The 21,676-nt window shown below is 36.1% G+C and overlaps 1 protein-coding gene across 7 annotated transcripts in view; it reads right to left on the reverse strand.

Annotated features, from left to right (window-relative positions):
- Window positions 1–526: 526 nt before the first annotated feature.
- The window catches only part of Atpalpha (sodium/potassium-transporting ATPase subunit alpha), a 34,613-nt gene continuing 13,463 nt past the window's right edge, over window positions 527–21,676 (reverse strand). The window contains exons 1-11 of one of the 7 annotated variants that reach the window (XM_064697016.1): window positions 20,582–21,012; window positions 19,220–19,236; window positions 14,557–14,643; window positions 12,983–13,114; window positions 12,658–12,924; window positions 10,816–12,597; window positions 10,537–10,752; window positions 9,879–9,973; window positions 1,889–2,063; window positions 1,275–1,507; window positions 527–1,204 (exon numbers count right to left, since the gene is read on the reverse strand). In XM_064697016.1, coding sequence (XP_064553086.1) covers window positions 1,084–1,204; window positions 1,275–1,507; window positions 1,889–2,063; window positions 9,879–9,973; window positions 10,537–10,752; window positions 10,816–12,597; window positions 12,658–12,924; window positions 12,983–13,114; window positions 14,557–14,643; window positions 19,220–19,231 — 3,120 coding nt within the window. In that variant the 5' untranslated portion in view covers window positions 19,232–19,236; window positions 20,582–21,012 and the 3' untranslated portion in view covers window positions 527–1,083. Of the gene's footprint in view, window positions 1,205–1,274; window positions 1,508–1,888; window positions 2,064–5,153; window positions 5,249–7,835; window positions 7,931–9,878; window positions 9,974–10,259; window positions 10,355–10,536; window positions 10,753–10,815; window positions 12,598–12,657; window positions 12,925–12,982; window positions 13,115–14,556; window positions 14,644–16,165; window positions 16,251–19,219; window positions 19,237–20,581; window positions 21,013–21,676 lie in introns of those variants that run through there. The other 6 variants (XM_064697014.1, XM_064697013.1, XM_064697015.1 and 3 more) reach the window with 6 other exon arrangements.

Below are 21,676 nucleotides of genomic sequence, written 5' to 3' on the forward strand. Positions count from 1 at the left end.
TTGCTCTCTTGCTGACTGACAGCTCCGGCGGGGCATACGCTGTCCGGGCATGGGGTATGCTGCTGTTGCCGGTCCGTTTGGCTCTATGCCGCCAGTTTGGTAGGTTTCGTTTGTTGTTGTTGTCGTAAGTATTGTATATAGCTCCATTTATATAATCAAATTTGTTTTGTTTTTTGTTTGTTTCCATATAATATATGTGTATATATATAAACAATTATATTAATTGTGTTTGCCTCTTTATTATTTATTTTAATTTTTTTATTTATGCATTCTGCCCCACAATTTTGCTCGAAATTTACTTTGTTGTTGTTTTATCTTTTGCTTCTTCTCTGCTTATTTTGTAACTACGCTAATTTATTCATTTGTTTTTGCTTTTTTGTTTTTGTTTTCTGTCAAAATTTTCGTTTTTTTTTTTGTTGAAATTTTATTTTATTAATTTCTCTAAACTTCTTATATAATTTGTCTCTTCATGCGTTGTGTATGTGTGTGGAGTGTGTTGCGCTTAGCTTTGCTTTTGTTTCTTGGCGCTTTTTCGTTTTGTTTATATTTTTTTGTATAGCATCTGTTATTAAATATTGTTGTTTATGCCTTTTGTTAAATAATTTTACTAAAAACTTGTTTGTTAGTTTATTGTTTGTGGGTTTGTTGTTGTTGTCGAAAATTGTTGTTTTGGTTTTGTTTTTTTTTTCTTTCGTTTTTGTTGTAGTTTTTACTTTATTTTTATTTAAATCTTATTTATAGCTTTTTTATAATTTATAATTTAAATTTACTTAAACGTTTAAAATAATTATCGCTTGCATTTTTGTTTGTTTTTGTTTTTTACTTTAAATAATTAAATTAAAATTTAAAACATATTGAAATATGTTTTATGCTATAGCTGTTTTTGTTGTTGTTATTTGTTGCTGTTGTTGTTGTTGCTGTTGTTGCCACACAAAATAGTGTGTTCGCTGTGGTTGCACTTGTGGTTGTGAGTGGCTTTGTGTTAAATAAACAATTACTATTTGTTGCCTTTGCTGGTTGCGGGTGTTTGTGGTGTGTGGGTGTAGATGTGTGTTGGTTGTGTGTGTATGTGTGTGTAGCTGTTTAATAGTATGTCTCCTGCTCCAACCAGCCGCCAGGATTGCGACGCAAGTAGAAACGACGCGTCTCATCATACACAAAGATGGCCAACATAAATGGAATGGCTGGGAACCACCAGACGAGTCTGTCGAAGACCGAAAATAAAATCGGGTTAAAATTTGATATATGAAATAAAATGCCATAATACAACTCACTTTAGTGGGTACATGCGCAGACCCTTATCCATGCCGGGGCAGTATGAGAGGAAGGCAGCCAGCACCGTTTCGAAAACGAGGCCAAAGTTTAAGGCCCAATTGCGCATGCCCTGATGGAAAATGGAGTTACGACGCGTCTTGCAAATGATCAAATCGGCCCACTGCACGACCACAATCGATATGAAGAAGGCAGTGTGGCAGGTGTATTCCAAGGTCTTGCGATCGCGATAGGTCTAAGAGAAGAACGTAAGCATAATTAGTATATATACGATATGATGTTAAGCTGGACGATTAGAGGTCAATGCCTGTTATTTTTACTATTAATAATAACAGTATGGCTATTTCAAGAACCTCGCGGTTTTAAGATAAGGATTAGATTAAGATTAGAAGACTTTTATCGACTCCAGCTATCGACTACGCTTTGTCCCCTTTTCTAAGCTTTAACATGTTAAAAATTGCAAGCATCAAGTAACGAAAAAAGTACCGCATGCATGCCAGAATCAATTTTCTGTTGATTTTACACCCGGGCATCAACTGTGCTAATAAAAGAGCTGATCTCCCCAGACAGTGTATATATGTAGATTATATAATAGAATATAGTTCGTAGCACTCACCCATTCCTGACCATATGAATCAGTTAGATCATTAACAGCCTTGGAGTCCCACATCTTACGTATACCAAACAGTTTCATGGGCAGGAACCCGTTCTCAGCCATAATCACAAAGTACACAAAGAAACCGGCGGCGGCTTGGATCATGCCAATTTGTCCATAGGCCATGGAAATCAATCTGTTTAAAGCCGTTTGCAAATGGCCAAAAAAAAAAAATGAAAGGCAAACAAAAAGAAGTTAAAAAGCAGCTCAGGCAACATTTTTTTTATATTTTGTGTGGCATTTGTTGATGTTTTTTATTAATATATTTTTTTTTATTGGATTTAGGGCGCAAGACAAGTCTTGAGCATTAAAGATTGGGCATTGTTTTGAAGCAGTTGCTCAAGGTTTTTGTTAGCAAAACAACAAAATTTAAATTGAAATAAAGCAAAGGGTTTGCGTAGAACAAACATTTGGATAGATAATTGAAGCAGAACGTAAAGTTTTAAAGCAAGGCTGCAAACCCAAAAAAAAGGTTGTTGGTTCGATTCACGGTTCAAACCTACGGCTCGACTCAGGATTCGATTCAGCCAGGTTGTTCTTTGAAATTTGGTTCTATTCTACAATTTGCAATAGCATCAATTGAATTGTTTATAAATTATGTTTTTAACGTCTTCATATTTTTCTTTAAATTTATATTTTGCTAATATATTTTCAATTATTCAAATATTGTTTAAAACAAAATTTAATGCGATATTTAAAAAAAATTGATTTGTAAATTGTAGAAACAGTTTTTTGTTTCTTACTTTGTACTAACTATATAGTTAGTTACATTTACTGTATAAATTAGAAATAGTTTCATTTAAAATTAAAGTAAAAGAGGAAATAAGCTTTAAGCGTGGATTCACGCATGTAAATCAACAAGTTCGGTAAATGAACTAGAAGTTGCGTCATAGGTTCGACTCGTGAACAAGTTCCTTTTTTTTTGGTGGTTAGCTAAAGAAAATTACAGGAAAACCCTGAACAATACCAGCTGCAGCGTATCGTGCAGTGCTCATATTATATTATATATAATATGACATAATATATATAATATTATATATGATATATTTTTTTAATATTATTAAAAGTTAGTAACTATAACAAATGCCGCTTTACCTTTAAGCTCTTCGATAGATAATTTTTTTTTTATAATGAATGTTTATTGTTTTTTGGTATTATGAATTTTTTTTTTTTTTTTGAAAGGTGTTAGACTTTACGGATTATAGCGTGGATTGTGTTTTAGTCAAAATCTTTTGTTTTCTTTTTTTTTGTGTTTATTATATTTTAAATAAAGCGCGTTTAATGTAAGCGTGAGAGCGCAAAGAATCTGTTTCTTTGTATTTGTTGTGAAAAGCAAAGTTCAGTTGGTTAGTTTTATTTTTTGGGGTTGGATTGGACAGCGGATTAAAAACATGCAGCTAGGACATAAACAATGTATATACACAATTATTATAGAGTATTTGATAGACTAAAACATGCAGTGCGAGCTGTTTCAAAACTAAAAGCACACAAAGTAGTTCAGGCAAATACAGCTATAGAAAACGGTTTTTCTTTTTTTTTATTCCATTTACTTACGCTTAAAGAAGTTTTGAAGGAAATCAACTTAGGAACATATAAACATATATATATAGAAAAACTTACATATAAACATAATAGAAAAAAAATCAAAGACATATTCATACTTAAAATAATATGGTATAGATAATAAAAAAGAAAATCCATTTCTGTTGTTGTTGTTGTTAAGAACCGAGCCCACCTAGAGACTTACTGCGACATTGCGGCACCAGACTTGGTTTAAACTTTGATATATTGGCTATATAGTGAATACATATGTGTGTGTGTGTGAGTATATCATCTAAGTAGAACACAACAGAAGCATTATATATTTGGTTTTTTTTTCGCTTATTGACTCGAAACAAACTCAACTACTAAATAACGCACTAAACTGGGCTAAAAGTAACAGCAGTAAGCTTCGCGTTGTTGTCTGTTTGTTTGTTGACTAGGTTTAACTAAGTTTAGTCTCTTCTTGTTGTTGTCAGTGTGTGTGTGTGTGTCTGTGTTTGAGTGTGTTTGGTTTTTCGTTTTGGCTATTTATGCGCAGCATTTCCCAGAACAAGTTCTAGAAGCGTTTCTTCAAAAAAAAACCGTTTTGGTAATATATATTTTAAGTTTAGATTGTGCGACTAACACACAAACATTTGATGCACATTGAATTTGTTTATAACAAAAGGTCCAAAACAATTAACACATAATTGGAGAAATTTTGACAATAAATAATAATAACGGTCATAGTTGTAATATAGGTAATATAGAGGTTATTTTGTATTTTAGAATTTTGCAAACACAAACGATTTTTTAGTCAAAATATCAATGAAACAAGTTTTCTTATTACATTCCACATTGAGAGCTCAAATAACATTAAATAAATGACAAATATGTAATACGCAGATCAAAGAAGGAAACGCATAAAAGTCTTTGATTGTTCGAGTTCAAGAAGAAGAGTTGGGAAAACAAACCCAAACGAAACAAACACAAAACAAATGCATAGGCAAACAAACAAACGCATTTTGTGGTTTTATACCCTTGCAGAAGCAAACCCCAAACCCCCTATGTTTTTGCTATAGGCAGTGCACATATTGAAGTTGGCCGAATCGAACTACTCTAGCTACAGCAGACAAAAGAAGCAGACAAAGGAACTATCGCCCCTAACATAAAAACCAAAGCTTATTAATATCGGACCATTATATCATGATGAAGATCGCACATTGGCTAATTAAATTGAAAGATATCGTACTGAAACTTGATAAGATTTTATTAACTTCAGGGCACTATATGTCATACAGTTCACATATTAAGGCTTTCCAGAAATAAAATTCACATCAGCTATATAACTGCAAGGGTATTTAAGCTTCGGCACTCCGAAGATAAGTTTATCTGTTTTTTTTTTTTGGGCTTTACTAAAATTTCGTGTGGGTTTTCTTTTTACAATTTTGTGGCTGGCCAAATTGGGCGAAAGAGGTTTGAATAAAAGAGGGCGGGTGGGGGTAGGGGGAATGCGACACAAAACACACACAACTCAAACAAAGGTCGAATGTCAAATTGTAAATAGGAAATTAAGAAATGGTTGCATGTTTGTTCGTTTTCTAGTATTTGTAACTAAACAACTAAAAGTAAACAATACTTAAATGTTTTGTTTTTGGTATTTTTGTTTTGTTTTTTATCCTTATCGTAATAGATTTGTCCTGACCTGCGGTTGACCAAGTTGTCGCGGTATGGATCTCTCGGCTGACGCTTCATAATATCGCTCTCGGCTTGCTCGTAAGCGAGTGAAATGGCCGGTATCTTGCGGTATTATTTGAGTATTTTTCGGTATTTTTCAGTTTTTTTTGCGCAAGTTTTTATTGATTTGTTCATTTGGTGCAGTTTGCAAGTATCGACAATTTTTTGTTTTGTTAGTTTAATCAAAAGAAAGACATAATAAAAATAGTTGGAAAAAAATTGGTGGAGGGAAAAATACGAAAAGGTAAAAACTGGTTAAAGTTGACGCTTAATCTTTTGCTGGCATTATGTATATAATAAATACTTGTTACATACTAAAAAATATTAATATATTTATATATGTAGATTTAAATGCGCTAAAATAGTTGATGTATAATTTAGTTAGTACTTAGATAGAGAAAGGGTCAGTTGCATTTGGTATATGTTGTATATAGAGTCAAGTTGGTATTTTTAGTATTATTTTTGTATTTTTTAAAGTGTTAACTGTAATTGTGTTTAGCTTCTGCGTACTTTTGAAGCTAAAACTACACTGGGCAGCAAAGTCGAGCCACCGAGTAACAAAATTCATTTCGTTATGGAGTTACAAGAGTGGGGTACGTTGGATTTGGTATATATATAGAGATATGTATATATAGAGTTTGCTTAGAACTTAACTTGCACTAAATTTGCTTTGTTTATATAAGTAAGGATATGTAGTTAAGACTAGGAAAAACTTGCGCCATTTTGTGGCTATTAATTGACGTGTTTTGGTAAACTACAAACCAAAAGAAAGTTTTATGATTGTTGAAGTCTGTGTGTGCGATTGATTGATTGATTGGACTGGATGGGTCAAGAATATTTGTTAGAGATTTCATAATCTCCAGGAATGACTGACTGTGTGATAGATGTTGCTTGATGATAACGTATATGAAGAGTTATGAGAAGATATTTAACTACTGCTAGGAATGCATTTAATTCGATTTACAGTAGTAGTAGAAAATTGTACATAACTTTAAGACTAGTATTTTTTATAGTTAAACCTGCACTATCATAAGTTAATGTTTAAACTAAGTATATAACGTTCTCTGTTTTGAGTTCCACAATAACATCTTTCAGTTGTAAGGGCGGTAGGCGAAACAACGTAGACTTACCTTTCAAAACAAAAAAAAACATAAATAAATCTCGAATAAAGTTGACTTCATCTGTCACAAAAGTAGGCTTTAGTCAAAAGGCGATTTATGGCTTTGAAAAAAAAAATTAGTGTGACAAGCAAAGATATCAAAGGGAAGTAGAAAGTAGTTTCGGAGCACCGACAGCAGAGTATAGATATATAAATATATATGTTTAAGCAAGATATCAAGAGAGACTAAGAGGAAGCAGAAGAGCACGCCAAAATTGAGTTGATGGTTCGAGTGAATGAAACATAGAGCAAAAGTGGTTCGATATACGAAAATTGGTGGCGCAATTTCTTTATATATTCCAAATGCGGTGCATAATTCAAGGAGAGATCGATCTGATTTATATACATGTAAATCACCGGAATAAGTATTTCAAATAGTTTTTCTTTGTGTTTCGTTTGCGACTCTGAGATACACATTTTCATTTTTTTTTATATTTATGTTTTGCAGAAAATCATGTGAAATTATATAATTAATCTGCAGATATTGTATAGATATATGGATATATATATGGGAATACGAGTAAGCGCATAAAAGTTAAGTTGTATATAGTATTATATCATGGCATAATAATATAATAAGAAAATCGCAAATTACTTTAAGAAATAAGGTTAAAAATTCAAAATGAATAAACAAAATTTTGATGAAAAAAATTATTTTAGATTTGAGAAAAGTCACTTCTTTTAGAGCAAAAGTTCTCGAAGTTAAGGTAAACTACGTCAGCTTGAAGTGATTTGGAATCAAAATGAATACATGATTTGAACCGTTTTGGAAGTTGGGCAATAGCAAATCGTATACTAGAGAAAATATTTAGACAAAGATAAATGAAAATCTAGAAAAATGTTCAACATTTACGTTATTCAACTTTCAACATTTAACTAGCTGCAACTTGAAGATGCTCAAGAGAAATAAGAGGAAAGAAATAAAATGAAAAAACACGGAAAAACATAAAACATGTAACAAAAGTTTATAGAATTCTGCTAGACATTTAACATAAATTATTAAAAAGTAAAACAATATTTCAGATAGTAAGAGAAAATAAGAAAAAAAGGAGGCTACCAAAATCAACAAAAAAAAAAGGAACAGAAAAAAGTAAAAGTAATTTGAGGCTAGAAAAAAATTGTAGTGAAGCTTATTGGGAAAAGGATTGTAGTTCTTAGTTAAGTAGACAAAAGTAGTTCGTAATAAGATCTTTGAATATAGGCAGCGTACTTTGCTTTCAAATTTAGCTAGACCGAAAAAGGCTTTTTTCGAAATTTTCAAATACAAATTTGGATTTTGCGAGAAGAGAAAAATATGGTTGCATTAGAAGAAATTGCTGACAAAAATATAAAATAAAATTTCTATCTGGTTCATTCGCAGCTCACTTTTACTTTTACTTTTAACTTTCTCTTTTTCTTTTTAGTATGTTTTGTGTATTTTTTTGCTTTTCATGTTTGATTTTGTTGTTTGTTGTAGTTGTTGTTGTTGGGCAGCACAAAGAAAAACTTTACCTTTCGTTGACCAGCTTATCTTGAAAGGGATTCCTGGGCTGGCGTTTCATAATATCGGATTCAGCCGTCTCATATGCTAAGGAAATGGCTGGCACCTAAACGTGCGAGCGCAGAGTAAAAAAAAACCGGGTATTGGAATAAAAAGTAAATTAAAAATAAATATGATAAATTATGGAAAATTAAGTTTTTGCGCGCTCATTTTCTCTCTCTCCTTCGCTCTCACTCCCTATCTCCTTTGGGTAAACGATAAGAAATCCGTGGAATTGCTAGGGGAAGGGACCGTAAAACCTTTGATCACTTATAGACTAAGCTTCAGATCTTAAAGCTAACTTAAGACAGCTGTTGGATGAGTATAGTTCTAGTTGGGATTTTCGAGCAGTTTTGTGAGTAGCTTGTGTGGCAAACTTAAATAACTTAAGACTTACAAACAATAAAAAGTAATTCGAATATTGAAATTAAAAGAAATTGCATTATTTGTAAATTTCAAGAACTTCCTTTTATCTTTTTTTTTAGTCTAAGCTTTGGTGTACTAAGTATTTGCTACGGATTTTCTGTGCAGTTAATTTAGATAATTGCTGAAAAACAAGAATTAATGCCAATCAATAGATGTTAATGTCAAATATGTACGTGAAACAAGTTGTTTTGCAAATGTTAATTTCTTTTTTGTTAAATTCAGCAAAATATATATATAATAAGGGGCGTAAAAAGAGGCTATAGAAAAATAAAAAAAAAAATTGGGCTGTGATTTAAATAAATAAAAAAATAGACAGTTACAACGCACACCAATTAACATTTAGAGCGTTAGAATAGAGGCGAATTTTATTGTTATTTTTTAACTGTACTCAATTTACACATAGGCAGAATGTGGTGGTGTATGTGCGCGTGTTATTTGGCCAATTTTGTTACAAGAATTAGAAATAAGACAAACGAAATGGGGTATATTCAGCACGCCGAAAATTAAATAGCCTTGTGGTTATACAGCTTACGGTTTGTCAGTCATGTGAGGAGACTTATTGCTGAGCTTGCAAAATGGAAAAGTTTATCATAGAAAGATTCATTTGTCGACGGATATCTGCTAGAATATAAAGAAGTCAAATCTTTATAAGATTATAAGCTTCATGTCAATTTTGTTGACTATCCATTAAAACGTAACTGATTTGCTCAAAAAACAGAATTTAAATATCGATTCTTATTGATTGCTTGGAAACGGGCAAGTTATCGATTATCAGAAACAAACTCGTACTGCGCTGGCACTAGGAGGAACTCCGATCAAAATTTCAGTCTCTAGCTTTTATAGGTTCTGAGTATAAAAAGCGTACTAATGCACGCCGGCCTATGTCGACAGGTTCCAGGTAAGGTTCGAGCTTAGAGACAAGTTTGCATAGAAGCGGAAAAGCAAACTGATCAAGAATATATACTTTACAAAGTCAAAAAAGTCTCCTTCACATCGCAAGCCAAAATAATGCAAACAACGTCAAGACTATTGTAAAATAAAAACTGTGTCAAATAGTGTCAAATGTACAGAAATGTTGATGCATGAACTCATGATAGAGGGGGTTTGGGGGCTAGCCAGAACTGTTTGGTTAGACTGGTTAACTGTATGGCAATGGACTAGTTATGTACGATCTAGTGAGGATGATAATTATGCAGATGATAATGATTTAAATGGCTCGAGTTAACGAGTTGGTATGTTACAGAAATGATATCGAAATGTTATTCTTTTCTTTTTATGTATATAGATTATTGTTAAACTTTGTAAATGATAATCTTAAGAGTAAGTTTTAGTAAACCATAAAAATTATGGAACGACTTGTTAGTTAGTTGTCTTTGCGCTGCAAGTTTTGTTGTTTTTGATTTTTTTTTTTGTTTAGTTTTTTTAACGTTAATGCTAATTACAATCCAGCCACATACACAGACATCGATTAGTTATAGTTTACGATGTTGCGCGATTTGTTTAGTATTTTTTTCATTAAGTGTGCACATGTGTGTGATTGTGTGTGTGTGTGCGTGTGTGTGTGAGGTAGAAATTGACTTGATTGGCACCTTGAGTTCACTAATTTATCGTTGAATGGGTCACGTGGCGGACGCTTCATAATATCGGCTTCGGCATGTTCGTAGGCCAATGATATGGCTGGCACCTGGTTGTGGATTATTTCAGTTGGTAATATTAGCAAAACGTTTTACAATTCAGTTTACAATGAGGACACATCTACAGAGCATATTTGTCTGCGGGTGTGCGTGTGTGTGTGTGTTGGTATTGCTCAATCGATTTGGAAATAGAATTAAGAGAGTTTCATTATATACATACTAAACGCATACTTAAGCTACAAGAGTTTAGCCTTAAACTGGCCGATAAATATGCTTGCTTGCAACTAGCTGTGGCAAGCCTAATTGTAAATTACAGCGTACTTGTGCGCTGTTTACCTCTCGTTGACTAGATTATCGACATCGGGATTGCGTGGACGCCGCTTCATAATATCCGCCTCGGGTCCCTCGTAGGCCAGCGATATGGCTGGTATCTGCCCATGGCAGGCAGCACAATTTTTACAATTTACAATACATGTTATAAATGGGTAATACTTAAGAAGCTACCTGACTTGACTTGGGGAATTAAACAATTTACATTTAACTTGCTCAGACACTTAGGCACGTAATATTAAGATTAGTTATTGGGTTACAATTAACCAGAGGCCAAACTTACCATGTCAGTACCCAAATCGATGCACAGAATTGTAACTGTACCCAGTGGCAGTGGTATATCGCACAGAATGAAGGCCAAGAAGGGTGAGATTTCGGGTATGTTGGAGGTCAGTGTGTAGGCAATGGACTTCTTTAAATTGTCAAAGATCAAACGACCCTCCTCCACACCAGTAACAATAGAGGCAAAGTTATCATCCAATAAGATCATGTCAGCAGCCTGCAACCAGTCGGTATAGAAATTAATATAGATTAGAAAACGAATAATCATGTGAGCACGCACCTGCTTGGACACATCGGAGCCGGCAATACCCATGGCAACACCAATGTCAGCCTTTTTCAGGGCAGGCGAATCATTGACACCGTCACCAGTGACAGCCACAATGGCGCCCATGCGCTGGCAACCCTCAACAATGATGAGCTTCTGCTGTGGTGAGGTACGGGCAAAGACAATCTCAGTATGATAGCGCAGAATCTCATCCAGCTGCTCATCGGATACATCACGCAACTCGGCACCGTGGACAACGGCGGCCTTGGCTTCGCGGGGATTGACCTCTGATACGGGTATGTTGAGGCGCTGGGCAATATCCTCAATGGTCTCGTTGCCCTCGGAGATGATGCCCACGGACTTGGCAATGGCTTTGGCAGTAATTGGATGATCGCCGGTAACCATGATGACTTTGATACCAGCCGAACGACATTTGGCAACGGCATCAGGCACAGCGGCACGTGGGGGATCAATCATGGACATGAGGCCAACAAAACGCAGATTATCAATGGGGAAGTTAATTTCATCGGTGTTGTACTTGAAACCGGTAGGATACTTGTCGGAGGGCAGCATGAAATCACAGAAGCCAAGCACACGCTCACCAAGTCCACCGAGCTCCATGTAGGCATTGTTGAATGCCTCCTTCATCTCTTCGTCGAGTACCTTCTCCTTGCCGTTGATGAATATGGTCGAGCAGCGTTCGAGAATACGTTCGGGAGCACCCTTCATGACCAGCAGATGGCGTGGATCGTTGGGATCCTCGTTCTCGTGTATGGACACCTGATACTTGTTGGTCGAATTAAATGGCACCTCGGCAATCTTGCGGTTGCGCTTGCGAATGTTCATCACATCCCCCAGGGCCAGTTCCATACACTTAAGCAGCGCAGCCTCAGAGGCATCGCCGCTGACCTCCTTTTTGAGAATTGGTACACCATCCTGGCCACCTTTGAACTCGGCACGATTACAGAGAGTGGCAATGCGAGAGAGCGCCTTGAATCCAGGGCTGGTTCTATCGTATTGAACACCCGACTGATCCTCAGTGGTATCGGCCTCAATGATCTGGTTATCGAACCACATATGGGCAACTGTCATGCGGTTCTGGGTGAGGGTGCCGGTCTTATCGGAGCAGATGGTCGAGGTGGAGCCAAGGGTTTCGACAGCCTCCAAGTTCTTCACCAAACAATTCTTCGATGCCATACGCTTGGCAGTCAGGGTCAGGCACACGGTGACAGTGGCCAGCAGACCCTCGGGCACGTTGGCGACAATGATGCCGATAAGGAAGATGACAGCATCCAGCCAGTGGTAGCCCAAAATGAAGGCAATCACAAAGAAGGTAACGCCGAGGAACACAGCGACGCCGGTAATCAAATGAATGAAATGATGAATTTCCTTGGCAATGGGTGTCTCGCCGGTATCCAGACCGGAGGCCAAGCCAGCAATGCGACCCATGACAGTGTGATCGCCGCAGCTGATGACCACACCCTTGGCAGTGCCCTCCACAGCGTTGGTTGAGAAGAAGGCCAAATTTTTGGTCTCCAAGGGATTCTCGTGTGTGAAATCAGAGCCACGCGACTGTGGCTCCGATTCACCAGTCAGTGATGAGTTATCCACCTTAAAATTGCGCGCCTCAATGATGCGAATATCGGCGGGTATGCGATCACCGAACTTAACCTCAACCACATCGCCCAGAACGAGATCCTCGGCGCGCAGCGTGAGTTTCTCGCCCTCGCGTATAACCGTGGCAAATTGGGGCACCATGTTCTTGAACGATTCCATAATCTTGGAACTTTTCGATTCCTGCAAAAGGCCAAACGTTAAATGAATCAAGCCGAAAGCTGATAGGGGACCCAGGCTTACCTGATAGTATGAGAAGATGCCTGTCACAATGACAACAGCGGAAAGTACAATACCCAGATACAAGTTATCATCGGATGGCTCCTCGCTGGTGGTAGCCTGAATCGAATAGGCCACAAAGCAAAGAATAGCACCGATCCACAGCAGCATGGCAAAGCCGCCAAACAGATTCTTGCAGAACTTTACCCATTCAGGCGTTTGCTTGGGCGGTGTGAGCGCATTAGGACCATCACGTTCCAGATTCTCCTTAGCCTTGGCATGACTCAGACCCTGGGTGAAAAAGCAATTATAGCCTTTATAGAAAACGGAATATCACAGTTTGACTTACATTTTCGGGATGTGTCTGAAAACGCTGATACATTTCCTCAGGAGAGATCTTATGATGATCAATATCCAACTCCTGTTTGAGATCATCTAAGTTCTCCTTCTTAGCTGCTTTGGCCGGCATCTTGCGTCTTGACTGTGCGCATTTCATGAGATTTAAGAGGAGAAAACATATAAGTTAGTTTTGAGTATTTAGAGGAAAGAAGTGATTGCAGAAGGTAACCCAAAAAGCCGACACAAAAATCGATTTACTTCATGCCATTAACCGTTGTGTTAGGAACCGCGTCAAACTCTATATAAGTTGATGTTTTAAAGTGCTGTTTTTTAAGAGTGTAGTATATATTATATAGACCATTTACCAGTTTTGTAAGTGTTTTACAGAAGAGAACATATCAGCTAGAGATATTTTTGTCGCCGCACGCTTCCAACTTACCCCGTTTAGTTAGTTTTCTATATGGGGAAGAATCCATGGTATTTCGGAGGGGGTTTGGTGTTGTCTAAATGCTCGTAATTGCTAATTGGCAGCGAGCGTGAGAATATTTTGTTTTGCCGTGCTCTAATCTAAGCTAAATGCATGCGTTTATAGTCTCGCGCAAAACGCGCCAAATGTGAATGTCACGTAAACTGAATGAAAAATAAAAATAAAGAAATGCCTAAAACTAATTTAGACTAAGGAAAAATAGTACTAGCTACTAACTGAATTGGTAAAAGTCAAGCGAATTAAGTTGTAAACCACGAATGTTTCACTAATATATGGCTCGAATCCTACACTTATATGCCATGCACATTGACCTCAAAGCAATCTTTTCAATACTCTTGAAAATAATTATAAATAATTGTATACTAGATATCTACATATAGATACCACCAGCTGTCGTCTAGTCTGGTCGCTAGTCTCTGGCAAAAAAAAAGCCATAAACTTTTTTTTTATAATTAGCTTTGTGTGACGTCACAAGTGCAAATATTTAAAAATCATTTAGAATAGCCCGAAACTGGTTTAAACTAGTTTTAATTACAAGCTCAATTAGTTCAACAGGTTGATAATTCTGTGAATAATACATTTTTCATTATTGTTATGAAAAATATCACTTTTTGATTTGCACTTTAATAAATAATCATAGGTCTTTGTGGTGGGTTACTAAGTAACTGGCTCTAATATGGCATATATTAACGTATAGTCCATATTTGTGCTTGGTATATTGAAATTTGTGTGCTATATTTAATCTGGCGATCTTTCGATGATTTTTTCAAATGTCAAGCGGCAAATAATATTGGAAGCATGCCCAAAATATGTAAAAATAAATAAATACATGAATAATAAATGTAATTGAAAAACGGAAATCGAGAGATGAGAAAATTGTTTAGTACAGTACAGAAAAAAAGCCATAATAAAGTTAAATTAGCGCAGAAGAAAAAAACAAAATTAAATAAAATTAAAAGCATAAACAAATTCGATGAGCATGTAAGTTTTTTTATTTTTATTTTTTTGTATACATCAAACGTATTCTCACATGTATTCAGATATGAGTATAAATGATTGTGTATGGGTATGAAGAGGGGGAAACAACAACAATTTACCTTGAAGTGGCCATCGGCTGTGCGATTGTCGTCATCGGTTGCAATAACCGTGGCGACTCGATAGGAGTCCGCTCTCTCAAGCTGCGACTGATATTGGATTTGATTGATGATGTTGATTGATGATGAGCGGGAAGAAATACAAATCAAAACGTAACAAACACAATGGCAAAACGAAAACGAACAACAATCAAATGCATAAACTAGGAACGTATATGGATAATACTATGATAATATGCAGGGTATAACTGAATCTTAGAATGCTTAACAATAATATAAACTAAACATGATTAATAATACAATAATATAATATTCATATACATACATATATATTTAAATATATAAGGGTTTAGCATGAATCAGCGCAAAATGATTGTGATTGGTGTAAAACAACTTAGGACTCATATGGGAACAATCGAGAGGACTGTGAATCATGGAGAGTTGAATAGCTAGAGGGATACTGGAAACGTGAGGGCTAACCATAGAGCGCATGTGCCGCTGCTTGGAAAGCAATTGGAAAGCAAATTGATTTGTGGTCTGCGAAAAACATGTAATACCCTACTTTATGCGAAGCCGACTCTGACGTCAATTATGGGCTTAAATAGAAATACTTGAAACACATATCGAGGAGCCGCATGTTTATCAGCAAATGGCCAAATGAATCATAGAGAAAAATAGAGAATCGTGGAAACTGAAGCACGGGGTAAAAATATCTAAAACAGTTATTTTTGGCCTGCCGAAAAACTAATACCCTGTCTGACATTTAACAGATTTACGAAATGAAATACTCAATTTGCTGCAAATGGTTCACATTATAGATATAAATAGATAGATATAGTACAGTCCGATAAAGATTGTTATTGCTAAGTTTTGAGTCTTTTGAGAAAGAAAAAGATATATTGTCCCCATGCGATCTGTATGATACGTTGGTTCGATCCGGGCGATAGTGATAGCTTGCTCTATGCAAACTGTCATCAATATAGCTTTTAATCGGAAAGTCTAGTTCTCATCGAAACAGACAGACATCGACTAGCCTGTTGATGCAGATCAAGAATATATATGCTTTATGGGGCCGTAGATGTCTGCGTCAAGGCTCTGAGCATTTCGTGACACAAGGGTACAAAAATAATAATAATAAGAACACAAAAAAAACACAGATATATATCTCTACTACGTATATATCTTTTGAAAACTCATGCAAAATGGAAGAGCATGCCAAGTAATTAAACAAACAGAGAGCGTGAACGGGAACGAATGAGAGCGCTACAAAATGTATAAAGATAATTCTTGCACATATATGTACATATGTATGAATACATACATATATAAATATATGTATAAAGTTGGCGTGGGATCATTGTGCCGATCTAAGCAAACCTGTCGTGCGATCTTTGGGTTGCCGACAACGCTCGTTGAGCGTAAAATCAAATATTGTTCACTTTGTTTGGGATTTGATAATTTATTTATTGAGAGATTTTGTTGTTGTATTTTTCAATGGGTCGGTTCATTGGGCTTTCAAGTTGCAAACTGGGGCATGAAATAAATCTGGAAATCTTTGCAAGCGGAATGGGCATATTTAAAGATGGTTATTTCAACAGTTTGGCTTACGCACTTTTTTGATAACTGTAGCTGTAGAATTGATTTGCCTCTGAATAATTTGCACAAGTTGTGAGATGTTTCTCTATATGTATATATGCTGATATTAACGTATGCTAAACAATCTGCATGAGAAGGGGAGGGTATTAAAATATGTTAGTTTGTATAGAACTTAAATATAAGCTTAAACTTAATAATAGGCTTAAATTGGTGCAAATAATTGTTAACATTTACTAATACGATACTCAAACCAAGTCGTAGTTTTCTTAAACTGCACACAAAATTCTCATTTCAAGATCTTGTTATTTCAACCGCAATTCCCAATAGAAGACTTAATTTGCAGTGCTTAATTTAAGCTATGTTGTAAGCATGCATATTCTTGTTTTAATTTTGCAACACTTAAAATAAGTAAAATTTTTGTTGAATTTCATTTGAACACGCAATACGCTCTTTTCAAAAATATTAACTCTTCTTATAAATATATTAATCATCAGTAATTTTTTCTTAGAATTCTCAACTTGTACTTGTAATTCAAGAAATTCAACAAATTTTAACGTTTTTTTTATTTGACATCTTCCACAGACGTCGTCGAAACTGGCGCTAATTTATATTTTCCTAAACAAATTAAATTCGTTTAAAGGTGACTTTTTGTTTTGTTTTTAACTATTTATTTGTTATGTTCATGGTTCGATTCATTTTAAAACCGAACGCGTCACGCGGCCATTGAAATCCGCGAATTTGTTTTGCATAATGGTGACAAAACGCAGCATGTGAATGTCGCCAATCCGAGAGATAAAAAAGCTGGGCCAAACAATTAGAACACGCTGTGGGGCCACTGTTTGGCGGAGCTGTCATTGGGCTGGCTCAGGATGTTTCGGATATAAATCAAAATGCGACAATGCCCAGTCGACACACACACATACAGAGAGAGAGAGAGAGAGAGAGAGAGGTAGACGGAGAGGGAGCGAGCGATGTTTACATAACGCGACCAATTAAGCGCTTGGATACAAATATATCGCACAGATACAAATGTATCTAAATGTGTTTGCAACGGTTTCCCCAACGTTGTTTCAAGCATTTGGCGCGCACTTTTTGTCGCGCAAAGCATTTGGCATTTTGAACTTGAATATCAATTTACAACAAATAGCGTAAAAGCATTTATCGGATGCAAAGGCGACAGTGAGATACAAAAAAAAAGAAAAACTGAATTGACAGCCAGCCCGGACAAACCGGGCACAACAAAACACGGCACGCTAATTGTTCAATCAATGCAAAAATACAGATACAGTGAGTACAGACTACAAAAATGCCATATATATACATATATGCTACAGTACTCGCTCGGTAATTTAAACATACAAGAGATTCAAAAATGCATATTCGTTGCATTTATTTAAAATTTTAGTTTTTACTTCCAATTGAAGTTCCATTTTCATATTTTAATTATAGATTTAAAAAAAATTACAAGTTAAGAACTTTCATTAATTTTATTATATTTACCTCCTAAGCCTAAGCCGTTCTAATTAGCGAGCAATCACTGTACACACTGTATGTATATTCCGTAAAGGTATGTTTCCAAAAAACAAGACAAATTAAGCCACACAATGGAAACGACAATTGTAAACAATTGCAATTTCAATTTTAACTAAGCGAAAGTGCATATAACAGCAGATTTATATATCTCTCTCGGATTGCGGTTTGAACCAGTCTAATACAAGTAAAAATATTACCTTCGGATGGGGCCGACTAGGCAATACTCTGCTTGTAGTTAAAAACAGTCGAAAAGAATCTGCTGAATTTGGACTTAGAGACTTCAGACTCGGAATTTAGATAATGTATGATTTCTTTAATATTTATTAGGGGCGTGAGTGGGTTCCTTTGGGTTGTTTCAGGGAAAATATCTGGGATAAGTCAGACAAGCTCTATAAAAATATAATTTAACCCAGATATACACGAGTACATACCAGAACCCATTTGAACAATCTCTCAGGACTAACACTACACAACACCTCTGTACCCTGTTCTTCACTCTGTAAATAGAGTATGGCTTTAACATAACATACCCCAGTCACAGCTACAACGGGTGCTGGCGCTTATCAGGTTAAATTCTCGTGTTAAAACACATCGCTTGAACTCTTGATGAGAACCTACACCTCACTCACAACTGGTAAAAACCAGTTACAAATCATTTGTAATCTTTGAATTTAATTTCTGGGTATTTGGATTTTGTATCTGTATGGAACATGGTAGACCTGTTTATTTACTTATATTTTTGTTTTTATTTATTTTTTTCGAGCCACTCGAGCTTGAATTTTCGAGTGGTAACACGTTTTTGTGTATTCAACTTAGGGTTATTACGTAGGCTTTTTTTGCTGAGCCAATCTCTACTTGAGACACGTTCCCCTGTGCCCAGTTTTAACAATTAAATGCTAATTGTTCGCAGCTTCTACGCTTTCGATCTTTTCCTGCTACTTTCGTTACGTCAAGTTACAGAAAACAGAGCTCAGCTAAATATCTTAATTTAACATGCGAAAATTGTTGTTAAATAAATACAAGGTATCTACATAATGCAAACAGCCCATAGACAAAGTAGGGGCGTGCATGGTATATGATACGCAATCGAGAAAGTTCCAGTCCTTTGGATATATAAATTTACCAAGATATACAATTTTATGGGAAATATATTATAAAATATATATATTATGGCATTATGAATTCCTATTTTTATAAAACATTTCGTTGTTTTTTATTTTAAATATAGAATTTTCAGGAATAAAAGTTCCATGAAATGGGATTTATAACAAAGTATTAAGTTTTTAGTTTTAAGAGTTACATTTATTTTAAGAGGGTAGGCTAGACATTCGAATATTTTGTAAATTAGCATTAGTTCTAAAACCGAAATGCTCTAATTTGCGGTAGACTTTGCTTACGTCAATAATTAACGAAAATTAAAATGAATAGATATAAAAATACTTTAAAAAAATGCAAATGCTTGTAAATAAATAATTTATATGAAAAATACGTGTTAGCACATTTGAAAGATTTAATATAAATCTTCATTTTTACCCACCTGAGTACTCATAACGCCTGCAATATGATGAAGTAACAGTAGAAAAAACGTAAAACAAACAACAAAGACAAAACTTAAGAGCACCAAACAATTTAGTAAAACAATAAAAATATAAAAAAAACTGAAAAAAAGACAGAGGATAAAAACGTTGAAGAGAAATTAATGATTTTCAGCTTATGCAACAATCTGCAAGCAGTCAAAAAAAAAAAAAAAAAAAAAAAACGACGACCCTGGAAGGCAGCAGGAGCCAGCGCAAGGCGGCGAAGCAGCAAGTGGACCGCATTGGCTACATTTGGAAGCGCAGAGTAGCAGAGCGCAGAGAGGCGACATGGAAATTGGAAATGGCAGCAAAGCTGGAATAAAAACTGCAGCCAGCAGCAGCAGACAGCTGAAGGATGTTAGCCAATAGACAGGAGCAAAAGCGAAAGAGTGAGTGAGAGAGTGAGTGCGGAGAGTGAGTGATTTTCGAAATAGAGTGCAATGGCTGGCAGTTCGAAAATGAGCGCCATCAAGTGCTCAGAGCGTACAATATGTAAGGGCTATGCGAAACGTAATGTAAAAAAAATTTAGTTAGTGTTGTTTTTTTTTGTCTTTTTTTTTCACTTGTCCAAGATGCTTTTCACTGTCCGTACGCAGAGCGCACAGAATTATGAAATAACCAACAGCGGGTGGTCGCCGCCGCTCCCTCGAGCACCCTAACTGGCTCGATTTGCTGGGTATTATGTATGTAGGGGCAGCAGGCACAGATTATGGGTTTTTGGGGTGGCCAGAAAATTACTGCTATTCCAAAATGAAATCGCCGCAATTGAATCTAAACGATTTCATTGCCACAAAAAATTAATGTGCACACTCACACACAGCAAAACAGACGGGCGGACGGATAGTAGAACAGATATATATATATATATACATATATAATATACAAGAATAATATGCACTTATATATATTTGTGTGTAATTTTTCTATAGGAAGAACCGTTTGGACCGCAAAACTAAATGTCAAATCAAGTTGCAAATACGATCGTTTATGATATATCAGTTGGAAAAAATCGGTGAGCACATACACACACAACACATCGATTTTGTTTATTGCAAAAATGCATTATTAATGTTGATATAATTCTTCAAGTATTTCAACTAGCACATACTCATATGCATATAAATATATATATATTTCATGTGTATATCACAAACGTATCCATTACGGCTGGCATGAAGTTTTGGAAAATCGATTTTGTACAAGGACGTTGTCGTTGGCTTTTCTTAAGGCGTCTTTCTAGGGTCTTTTGCTGCAGTCGTAAGAACGACAACAGCAACAACAAATAATAAATGAGGAAAGTTCTTGGTAAAATTGATGTGTACCTTTTACACGCCGAGTGCTATTACACAATATATTCCGTTGCGGGGGGTTTTTCACAGAAAACTACCCCGTTTCAAACTTATTTTGCACTTAAATTGCTGCTTCTTATGCGAAACAACAATAACAAATCACACACGTTTTTTTAACACTCGTTAAGCTGTGAACAGCTTAAGAGTTTTGGTTTTTTTGTATTTTTCTATATGTATATTCGTATCCTTTGTGCTTCTTCTTTGGCTTTATCGATGCACAGTTATTGTGTAAGCAGCAGTAGCGGCAGCACCAGCGCAACGAAGGCGGCGGGCAGAGCGGAGAGCTGTAGAGCTGTACTAGTACTGGCGCACACTGGCTGTACCACCCGACACACAGAGAGACGAGAGCTCAGTGTAGCTACTACAGTTAGACCGACCTTCCTAGTTCGGTAACAACGCTCGACTGAAAATTGTCATGCATGCCGCGAGTGGTTAAGCTTTCGTTTAGCGAAAAAACAATTCTAACGCGGCGGCGATTTCGAATATCGCTCGGAGCTTTCGTCTGCCAGATGTTTCGCTCCTACCGTACACGCAGCTGCATATGTACACACATATATGCATATATATTTATGTGTAAACGTACACAGCGCAGTGGCGGCATTAGAGAAGCTTTCGAACTCTCCCACAACGAATGTATGGCAGTGTGACAAGTGAGGCAGGCAATGTGCACAGTGGTGCGAGCACTTCGAAACTGGAGCAGCACTCAAAAGAATGAGATAGAGAGAATGAAAGAGAGCGCTAACTGCTGCGCAGGAATGTGTGTCAGTCAGGCGATTTTCGAACCAGTTCGAACTTGCAAGAATTGTATAAGCAGCTAAAAACGGAAACAACGCGTTTGAATACAACTATTTTGGATTTTTCGACATTTACGGCGACCATTTGTCATGTCCTCGCTTTTAATCGTTTATCGAGCGACTCCAGCAATGACGTCACTGATTTCAATTATTTAAACAAGTATGTCAATCAGTTAAGCGGAACATCCCCCAAAAGAAAGAGCCAAATTTCCACAGCACGTTAGGCATAAATGTCAGCCGTTACGCTTTTTTATTTTTTATTGGTCAGGGGTTG

This window comes from Drosophila montana, unplaced genomic scaffold (assembly GCF_035044405.1).
Source record: "Drosophila montana isolate Dmon_TW-CO22-7 unplaced genomic scaffold, ASM3504440v1 contig_3848_1, whole genome shotgun sequence".
Lineage (NCBI taxonomy): Eukaryota > Metazoa > Arthropoda > Insecta > Diptera > Drosophilidae > Drosophila > Drosophila montana.